The sequence below is a fragment of the Rattus rattus genome, chromosome 9 (genome assembly GCF_011064425.1).
Source record: "Rattus rattus isolate New Zealand chromosome 9, Rrattus_CSIRO_v1, whole genome shotgun sequence".
Classification (NCBI taxonomy): Eukaryota; Metazoa; Chordata; class Mammalia; order Rodentia; family Muridae; genus Rattus; species Rattus rattus.
In genome coordinates, this window is record NC_046162.1 from 62,600,966 (window position 1) to 62,612,014 (window position 11,049).

General features: G+C 46.4%; 1 protein-coding gene across 1 annotated transcript; it reads right to left on the reverse strand.

Annotated features, from left to right (window-relative positions):
• Positions 1 to 1,163: 1,163 nt before the first annotated feature.
• Positions 1,164 to 9,885, reverse strand: Fn3krp (fructosamine 3 kinase related protein). Its single transcript, XM_032913376.1, has 6 exons — positions 9,697 to 9,885; positions 6,169 to 6,320; positions 5,570 to 5,661; positions 4,445 to 4,527; positions 3,230 to 3,352; positions 1,164 to 2,983 (listed from the first exon to the last, which is right to left on the reverse strand). Exons 1-6 carry the CDS (start codon positions 9,835 to 9,837, stop codon positions 2,645 to 2,647), a joined length of 930 nt encoding a protein of 309 aa, XP_032769267.1. The 5' UTR covers positions 9,838 to 9,885; the 3' UTR covers positions 1,164 to 2,644.
• Positions 9,886 to 11,049: the final 1,164 nt, after the last annotated feature.

Here is an 11,049-nt window from a genome sequence, read left to right on the forward strand (position 1 = left end):
TTCTTTGTAGGATCTGCCTTCTCTCTGGAGGGTTCTATGCTATTCTGTGTCACTGGTGTCTAAAAAGTCCCAAGGATGTATTTCAGGGGAATATCTCACCGGTTTCTGGACAGACTGCTAGGTCATCTCAAAAAGAAAGCCTGTCCTCTCACAGCGCCTTGAACTTTCCTTCGTGCAGGTCATGGCAGATTACAAATAAGAGATTTGCAGACAGAAGCTGTGAAAAGAGGATGAGTGGATAGGGAGGGCTATAAAGAGGCATTGACAATTCAGAGGCAAGATGGTTGGGGTCAACTTTATGGGTGCGAATGACAATACTGTAAACAAAACCAGAAATCAAACTGGCGAGGAGTTAAGAGAGGGCTGAGGAGAACCGGGAATTCAAGGGCTAGGATAGACTACATGAGATCCCATGGTGGTTTGAATGGAAATGCCCCCCTTCAGCTCAGATGTTTGAATATTCGGTCACCAGTTGGTAGTGTTTTTTGGGTAGGTTTAGGAGGTGAGTCCTGGAGGGGTGGGCTCTGAGGTTGGAAAGCTACAGGGCCACTCCAGGTTCGCTCTTTGTGCCTTGTGCTTCCAGGTTGAGATGTGAGCTCTCGGCTTCCAGTTTGAGCCAAGTCTGTCACCTGCTGCCATGTGGGTTCCCTCCATTATGGAGCCTGGCTCTCTGTAACTGTATGCCTAAGCCAAGTCTTTCTTCTATAAATTGCCGTGGGCATGATGTTGTATCACACCAATAGAAAAGCAACTAATACAACCTTTCAAAAAAAAAAAAAGAAAGAAACCATAGTTCTACCTATTTATTATCAATAAATATAGCATTGCAATGTGTGGAAGTTTTGAATGTTATTGGCCCCCATAGGCCCATAGGGAGTGGCGTTATTAGTGTCACTGTGGAGGCAGACTTTGAGGTCTTGTATCTGCTCAAACAACACCCAGTGGCACAGTCTCCTTCTGCTGCCCTTGGATCAAGATGTAGAACTCTTGGCTCCTCCAGCACCATGTCTGCCTGCACGCTGCCATGCTTCCCGCCATGATGGTAATGGACTAAACTTCTGAGGCTTAAATCAGCCCCAATCAAATGTTGCTGTGGTCATGATGTCTCTTCACAGCAGACAGCGAAGGTAAATGGTGAGTACACACATGTGGAAATATACTAGTTTTAGGCATCACTGAAACAACTGCAATTTTATTTAAGCTCTTAGGCAAAAAGATTTATTAACATCAACATCATTCATGAAATTTTCCATTTCTACAATGTTGAAAGAGAAAAAAAAATGTTAATCTGATGCTCATATGTTACAAAGGAATGACGACTTTAGAAAGTAGCACAAAGCCAGATGGTCGTGGCGCACACCTTTAATCCCAGCTCTCTGGAGGCAGAGGCAGGTGGATCTCCAAGTTCGAGGCCAGCCTGGTCTACAAAGCAAGTTCCAGGACAGCCAGACTATACAGAGAAACCCTGTCTTCTAAAACAAAACAAGCAAACAAACAAAAAACCATAGGAAGAAAGGAAAGGAGGAAAGAGAGAGAGATAGATAAAAGAGCACAAGGTTGGTCTAACAGGAGTGTTTCCAGGCTCCTAAATCGAGACCAAGTTACCCCTAAGGTTGGTAGCTTGGTCAGTCCCCAAACCAATCTCCAGACTGCTCAGCTTACAGCAGGGTCCAGAAGTGCTACATAAGCAAATGGAATACCATTGATTTTAGAATTGGTCATCATTCAAATCTTCTCATAAGGTGACTCCATGCTAGATCAGGTCTACTCATCACAAAGCATCACTGTGAATAGCTCAGAAATGTTAATAATGTGCAAGGAAGAGATGGGAGGTGGACACATTGGCCACTTCCCTGCATGGGGAACACCCTTCACCACGCCAACAGTCACTCCAGTTCTCTACCTTGGCAGTAGAGTGTGGCTCACTATACCTAAACTGTCTGTTCACACCATCAGGGAGGCCTGATCTAGCCAGGCAGTCTTATAAAGTACACAACAGAATGACATAGCCCTTCCTCTGAGAGAGCCCGGACTTCACAAAGTTTACAGCCCACAGAATCGACTGACTGTACTCGGGGGCTTGCAGTGATCAGGAGTCTGTAGGGTCTGACCTCAGTCCTCTGCATATATGTTATGGCTGAATAGCTTGGTGTTCTTGTGGGAATCTTAACAATGGGAACAGAGGGTGTCCCTGACTCTTTTGTCTACCGTGTGACCTGTTTCCTCCTACTGGGTTGCCTCATGCAGCTTTGATGTGATGTTATATGCCTGATCTTACTGTAGCTTGTTACGCTGTGCTTGGTTGATGTCCCTGGGGGGAGTGGCAGAGGAGATTCTGAGGAGGGGAAGGAGGGAGGGGAAACTGCAGTCAGAATGAGAGAATAGAAAAAAAGGGGGGGGGGAGAAACAAGGGATCTTAAGCAAGTCCTGCCATGGAACAAATGGGAAGACTTCATGAGGAAAGGGACTGTGGAGAATCATGAGCTCCTCAACCAGTGGCTGGAATCAGGTCACCTGACCCTGAGGCACTTCTCTCAGTTCACAGTGATGCTTATGATGGTAAGACTTGATCTGGATGTAGAGCTGTCTTATTAGAAGACCCCGCACGCTCGTAAGAGACTCTTCCCTCTGGTGGGAAGCTGGTTCATTTGCTAAGATTCCTCATTATGTTTAGAGAGGAGCCTCTGTACCCGGATCCAAAATGATTCCAGTGGTTCAGATAGTGAAAGAGCTGATACAACTGCAAGCGCTTCTCAAATCCTGGGGTGGTGGGGATTTTGCTATGGTATGCAGAGTAAAAGGAGCTACTGAAGCCCCCAAACATGCCGGCTATTGCCAGCTCATATTCTGAGTGGCCATAGAAGGATGCTGGATCAAAGATGATGGGCCCGGAGGAGTCTTCTGCTACATTCCCTCCCCAGAGGTCTCCATGAAGTAAGGAGGGCACAATTTCCAGATCACGGAACAGGTCAGGAATCTTCAACTGCAGGGAAGAAAATGGAGCCTTAAACAAAGTGGCCAATCGTACGCTTTCCTAAGTGCCGTTGCACATATCTGAGCAGGTACTCAAATGTGCCTGACTTGGAGAGAGCAGATGGGGACACTGACAAACACTATGCCTCCTATCCAGAAGTAGCTCAGATGCCATCCCGGCCTTGGTGCCTCCCCTCTATCAGGGCTCAGGGGGGCACGCTGTTGGCACTGGGCACGTAGCAGAGGCCCTGCTTACCTGCAGAGCAGACCACAGCCCAAGAGCTTCCCGGTCCCCAGACTTCTTCTCCACCATGTCCATCTGGGGCTGAATGCGCTGCCTGGCATAGAACGTGACCCAATCCTTCTGCCAGTCATTTACCTGCACAGGCGATAGTAAGGGGCAAAGCGACCTTATTAGAAAACATCAGGACTGAAGGAGCTTACGTGTCCAGAAATCCCAAAGTAGAATGGGCTGCAGGAAGCAGGAAGCACGAAGCGGGGTAGCAGCCACAGGAGGTTAAAGAGGTGACAGATGACCGGACATGAGACCAGGTCCTGTGTCCTAGGAGGACTGGTCAGCAGGGTACGCTAGGTGACTGCTTGCAGCCTCCAAGCCTGAAGATCAACTAAAGCAAATTTAATTGGAACAACTGAGGAATAAAGGCCAGAGCTGGCTGACCCTCTGTATCTCATGGCTTGTTTCCAATCATCTTCCCACAGCCACCTGGCCACATTCTACCTTGTTCTGAGACTGAGGAGAAGAGTCATATCGGAACCTCTTTCAAAAGAACTCCCAAGGAAGGCCGTCCAGGCCATGGGTGCTTCCCATGAAGGAAGTAAGGTAGGCACGTGAGAGTTAATCAGCTCAGAGCAGGACATGACACAGGAGGACAAAACAACATACAAATGAGCACGCATGTGCATGTGCATATATCTGCATGTGAACACAAATGTATCATGAGTTACAGGCAAAAAGGGAAGGGCCAATGCCTGCTGACACACACCCTAAACACACAGGGCCTGAAGATGCTATATGAGGTAGGTTTACAAATAACCTCCTACACATTTCTAAATCTATGGCCCGCCATAAAACATCTAGAAGTTTCTAGATTCTGCGTTCCTCTTGGCAAAGAGCTTTCCTATTTGTTACTGCGTAACCAACCCAGGGTTTTTGTGGGCTTTTAATCTTACAGTTCCAGGTTATATTCCATGATTTCAGGGAGGACAATGTAGGCTGTTACTCACATCCAGAGTTAAGGAATGGCGCTGCCCAAATCCAGGGTGGGTCTTCGTACATCAACTAACCCAAGTAAGAAAATCTTTCAGCGGTACGCCCACAGGTTAACCCAATTCAGGTAAGTCCTCACTTGACCTTCCTCCTAGGTGATTCTAGGCTGACATCTTTGTTTGTTTTTGTTTTGTAAGATAGGGTTTCTCCATGTAAAACGGAAGTGAGCTCTGTGCCACTCACCTGGGGGAGGTATCCACAGCATGTCACCACATCAAACCCAAACTGGTCCACATACTGCCGCTCTGCCTGTCCACCTCCTTTCCCTTTCATGAAAAAGGAAACAAAGAGAGGTGACTTGTTTGTTCCCTTGTTCTAGGAGACCCTTGGGTTCACTCTTGCAGCTCAGGATTGTTGTTTTGCAATCAGTATGCCCTTACCCCCTAATGCTTGCACCCATAAATAAGCAAGACCCCCAGGCCACCCAGAACACTGTCTGCTTTAGCAGACTCAATAACCAAGATGCTAGCTATTCTAGAAGCAGAACCAAGTACCAGAGGATGCATGGGGGCCGGGGGATTCATAACAATGTCAAAAATAAATAAAAAAATATCAACCCTATAATCCATCAGGAAAGGGCAATGTCATTCCATTTTTGACAAATAAAACTATTATGGTTTGAAATGGCCTAAACTTCATGTATATCTTCCAGATTAATAAAATGCCAATCACATGAATTCCACGCAACCTGGAAGCAATAGGTCTTAAAGCCAGTTTGACAGGGTCTATTAGTTAATCCTCACAGGACGAGAGGATAGGCTGATGGTACCACCGGCATATGATCACGGGATGGACAGGCTACCAGGACCCTTCGGCAGAACAGCACGCAGTAGATTCTGGATCACCTGCTTTCTGACTATCAGCTATTCTGTCTAACAGAGCCAGGACATAAGGTACACAGCCTGCTAGCACCACACTGTGTTCTAGATGGGTGGCATTATGGCTGTCATTCTGAGCCTCAAGAATGCTGCGTACATGGAAGAGAAGACAACATGTTTAAAGGAGTCACTTTGTAGTGAATGCCAAAACAACTTTGATTAGACTCCCTTCTGGAGAGTAAGATGCAAAACGACCCTAACATCACATGGCTTTGAGCCCATCAATATTTCCTGTTTTTTTGTTTTTTGTTTTTTTTTTCAGTATGTCTAGGACACAATGTACCAATCAAACCCATGGTGTTCACTGCACTGCATATGTGCAGCCTTGGGATAACCACCCTTGGCTTTGGCATCAGCACAGGCTACACCATTACCCCACCCCTGAGCCCTCTACCATACAGGGTCCCTTAGGGCTCACACAGCCCCTTACCCACAGTGCCAGCCTCCTTCAGGAGCCTTTCTCCAAGCTTCTTGTTCTCCAGGTGCAGATCTGCAAGCTGGGATCCGAGCTTGGCGGCATGGCTGAAATCAAAATGCAGGAACTCAACGGATGACACGCAGCTAACAGATCCGTCTGAAAGGTCTCAAGGCACATAAATCGAGTCATACGTGGAGCGTAAAGTTCATTCTACTGAAATAAGAGGGGAAACTGGGCGTGGTGGCACACAACAAGAATCCTTGGGAGGAAGAGAAGGCAGGAGGATTCGATTCTGTTTGTTTGACCACCTCTCCTAGTCTTTTAGACTCTGCAGCTGAGTCTTTTTGTGACATCCCACCCTGAGAGCGTCCTCTCTCTGGCTTTTATCTGGCAGGGAGTGTGTGTCATTCATAATATAGAGTCATCATCTGTGCAGTCATGGGCTCTTTATGCCACGCCTCAAAATCTTGCCTCCCACCCCAATACAAGATTCCAAAATAATAGACCCACAAGAGGACCCCACCCCAATACAAGATTTCAAAATAAGAGACCCACACAGAGGAAGAAATAAAGCCTTTGCTTTTAACCAGAAGGGGCGGGGTGAGACGGACCTGCTCAGATGGTGCATGTCCAGATGCTCCATCACTAGCATGCTCCCACCTCCTGGGGCATCCAGAACCTTGATAGGTTTGGGTACTTTGACTGTGCCTGTCTTCAGAATGGCGGTTAAGCTCGCCATCTCGCCGTCAAACATTCTTTTAGCCTGTCAGTCAAACAATGGAGGCGGAGACCAAGGTCACCAGAGAGAACACGATTACTACCTGCAGCCTTACAATTTCAAGCCACATTTATGCTAGCCAGAGGACTCAACAGAAATGGACAGGACTCCTCAGAGGCCGTAAGTGCTGAAGTCACGCAGACATAAGCAAGCTTATACTTTGCAGTGTGGGGCTGCGTTTGTTTGCTTGCTCGCTTGGTTTTTGTTTTTTTGAGACAGGTCTCTATGCAACCTTGGCTGTCTTGAAACTGCTATGTAGACCAGGCTGGCCTCGAACGCATAGAGATCTGCCTGCCTCTGCCTCCCGTGTGCACCAGTCAATCAATCTTGAAGCATCACCATCATGAGATTGAGTCCAGATACCACTGAGTGGTAATAGCAACTTAACCCTAAGCACTCGGCAGGCAGAGGCAAGCAATTCTGAGTTTGAGGCCAGCCTGGTCTAAAAGAGTGAATTTCAGGCCAGCCAGGGCTACACAGAGAAACCCTGCCTTGAGACATACCAACAAAAAGAGTTCAGCCATTACCCATTCCCAGAGACGGCTGTCTCTACTCTGGCTTCCACCAGCACAGAGCTATTCTGCCTGCTTGGACAGGCTTTTTTGTGTTCCTGGCTTTTGTTGTTTTGTTTTGTTGCTGTTTTTAACGTGACAGGGTTTTGCTATGTAGTCCATGCTGGCCTCAAACTCACAATCCTCCTGCCTCAGCCTTCTGACTGCTGAGTGATCATTTTACAGCAGTCATGTGGGCTCTGGGGTCTGGAGTATCTGTTATACCTTCATCGTGTATACTATTTGGCAGGGTGAACATACCAAAATGTAATCACCCGTCCTACTGAACGGCGCTGCCAGGGAGATTCTACTTACACCCATAGTTACTACCTCTGTGGTCTCAGACAAGTTACTTAAGCTTTCTTTGCTTCAATTTGCTCACCTATAAAATGAGAGAAACTACATTTCTGAGGTAGCAGCGAACACACAGCCCATTCTAAACATGCTACAAATGTTATAACTGCTAGGAGAGCCAACGTTTCTGAGAAGGAAGATAAGAACTGTGTCCTTGACAGAACTTCCACATCGACCTCTTTTAGAATATGAAGGAGAAGCTAGACTTTTGCCAAGGTACTGTGACAGAGACTACATTAAAAGGCAGCATGGAAAAAAAAAGGATGCAGGAAATGCCTTATAAAGAAACTGTGCAGCCATTAAGAAGCACGGCTCCCTTCACAGAAGTCGTTTACTGCTTATGTGGTCTGAAGAATCCAGCTAAGAAAGTAGCTACTCCTAAATAGACTTATGGGAAAATTAAGCTTCAGATGGACCATTGTGGGGAAAAAAAAAATCAGGAAACAATCTAAAAATGAGATAAAATTCAATTATATAAGTTCGCAAGAGTCTAATAAGAACAATCAGCCAGGTAGAATCTAACAAGGTATAAAAGAGAAGCCAGGTAGTCTTCAAAGTCTTACCTCACAGAAGCTAGAGCACGGAAGAGCTGTGTTTCTAGCACAAAGGTTCTATTAACAAGCAGCAGATGATCGTCTTATGGGCAGTACACCTGCATAACCCATGCTATATATCCCAGAGCAAGCAAGAAAAAGACCACATGGAAAAAGAAGACTGAAAAATAGAAAACAGACTTTGAATGGGAAATAACCCAGCAGTAGGGCCGGAGGGATGGCTGAGTGGTTAAAAGTGCACACTGCTCTTGCAGAGGTCCTGAGTTCAATTCTTAGCCTCCACATCAGGTAGGTCATAACCACCTGTAATTCCAACTTCAGGAGGATCTGATGTCTCTGGTCTCCATGCGTACCACACTCCCATCCTACGCCACATATACATACATACATGCGTATTGTCTTTAAACTCAGCAGTTCATACTGGCTAATGTGTGTAATCCTACCATTCCAGAGGCTGAGGATTCCAGATTAAGTTCCGGACTAGCCTGGGCTACATATAGATGGAAACTGGGCCTCAAAACAAACAAAAACAAAGCCCACTTCCTGAGAGAGGAAATGTAAATTCACAGGACGCAGGCACATCTTTTTGAGTTCAAGGCCATTCTGGTCTATGTAGCAAATTCCAGGTCAGCTAGTGCTACACAGTAAGATCCTGTTTCAAGAAATTAAATTAACAAACAAACAAACAAACAAACAACAAGTAAATTTGAACAAGAGAGAAAAGAATCTGAACTCAACTCCAAACAACAGAAAACACTTAAAAAAACAAAAAACAACAACAACAAAAACCACTACGAGTTTGAAAGGTAACATGATACACAATACTTGCCTAGCATGTGCAAGACCCCTGATTCAACTATCATCTCAAATTAAAAACAAGGTGGAAATACCGAGGAGTATGTAAAGGAAGGATACTATATAAAAAAACAACAAGCAAAACCAGAACAGAGAAGTCCAGCTGTAGAACGTGGAGGAGACCTAAAGTCTGGTGCTGAGGGCACTTTAGTATAAATTCAAGGGCAGTTGACAGATTTCAAATGATGTCTGAAAATAGGGGTTGAGGCAAATCCTGAGAAAATAATGATATTTCAAAGGTTAACACACATGTGAGAGGCAAATGAAAAAGACCACATGTGAAAGAAAAACGAACACAAATGCAAGCTAGGCTCGTGAAAAAACCTGTAATCCCAGCACTCAGGAGACGGAAACAAAAAGTTTGAGTGTGGAAGTCAGCCTTGGTGACAGAAACCAATTCAAACTTGGAGGGTGTATGAGGTGTTGGGTTTGACAAGAAGATAAATACTTTCAGTCTCGTTTAAAAAGATTTTGCCAAGTTCTACAGAAGCCATCCACCTCCCTTCCAACAAAAACCTGGAGTGAACAGCTTTACAGTGACAAAGGGACAGCAGCAACCAGGCACACAACTGAAGCCCTGGCGCTCACCCTATCTTCGATTGGGCGCTCCAGAAAAAGTTCACGCTCAAACTGAACATGGTGGGGTGAGTGCACTATCCTGATCCTTTAAGATCCTGGATCTGAGTTTTAGTCTCTGCGAGTTGAAATATACTCCAGATATACACGTGTACTCTGACGTTTCTCAAAACTAGCCAAACCTGAAGGCTTTCTCAAAAAAAGTGGGCATCGCAATCTCTGAATACCACGCACCGCACCTGCCATAGCGGGTACAGCGGGCAAGGGAAGGGAAGCCTGAGGCCAGAGTGAAACCGCCGGGCTGTGGAGGTCACGCGTGGACGGCCGCCAGAGACTGTCGCTGAAGACTGAGTCTCTAGCTCTACCCAACCAGGGCCAGCTCAGGATCTCACACACCCTGATCCCAAACCACAGCCCCATTTTAGCCTCGGGCCAACGAGCTGGACCCTCACCCAGTCCCTATGGCCCTACCTCTGACTTGGAGTTCACTTTCACAAACACTCGTCCTTTGTCCGTGTCATAACTCTGGCCCTGGCTAATGCACCCGCCTCCTGAGTGGCCCGTAGCTTTGACTGAATTGCAGCCCAGCTCCCGCTTAAGCAGGGTCTCCATGAGAGCAGCTCCGCAGCAAACCCAGTTCAGGCCTGGAACAGAAGCGGGTACCGCTGAGGGGCGGGGCAGACACAGAGCAGTGACTGGATTGGGTGACAAGAAGGAAGGGGCGGGAAAACCTTTGGAGGGGTGTGGCCTTTCAGGTTAGGATTGGTTGAGAGGCACAGTGACTGCGGCCAAGTTTTCTCTGGCTGCTAGGGGGCAGGAGCGGGGTGAGTGGGTGGGGCGCCCAACCTTGCGGCTCTGGTGTGCTAAACTCTCAATTCAAACCGGTTCAAAACAATTCCCAGACAGCTGTGTAGACGGAGGGACGTTGCTCCGGCCCCTCCGGGTTCTGTCTGTGAAAGCATTAGTGAGGTGAAGCTGAGCCTAGGGTTTTGCAGAGGATGACGCATCCCTTCTCCGGGATGTGCTGGTCGCAGGACCATTTCCCTCGCCCGGAGGGAGGCCTGCCCTCCTGTGGGAGGTATGGAGGTCCTTGTGCTTCCAAGTAAGCACTAGTGGAACCAGGAATGTAACACACAGGGATGTTCCTTCACAGAAAAGAATGCATAGCCTGTGAACAGATGTGGTTAATAGCCCGGTGACCTTTGCACTATGTGTGTCTGAGACCATACCGAATCCTTCCCCAAATCCTTTTCATGAGTTTGTCAATCTACAGAGCCTATCTTTAAGATGTTAATCTCACAGGTCAAGAATAAGACCACTGCCAAAATTTAAAGCCAAACTTCAAGCAAGCTTTAATACTTTTAAATACTGCCCCAGTGCATGTATTTTAGTCAGATGCATTTTTGTTTCATGGATCTCTTAGGCATAGTAATTAAAACTTAAAACATAACTTTGGAAAAAAAACATAACTTTGACTTTCACAATGTCACATGTATGAGACAAAGAGTTTCAACATACTCATATCTTGAGTTTTATTTGTGCACACAAGATTGAGTTAGTCACCAGGAAATTTTCACTAAATTGTGCTGTTACTAAAATACGCCTAAATAAATTACACAGGGTCAGACTTGAAATTTGAACCAACAACTAGTTGCCTAGTCTTATTGAACAGAACTGCCTTCTTGCCTCTAGCTGCCTGTCCTGACTCTGCTATCTGTAGTAAGTACTGAACCCTCCCTTGTCCTAAATGTAGGGTAAAAGGACCATAGTTGGGCTGGAGAGATGGCTCAGTGGTTAAGAGCACTGACTGCTCTTCCAGAGGTC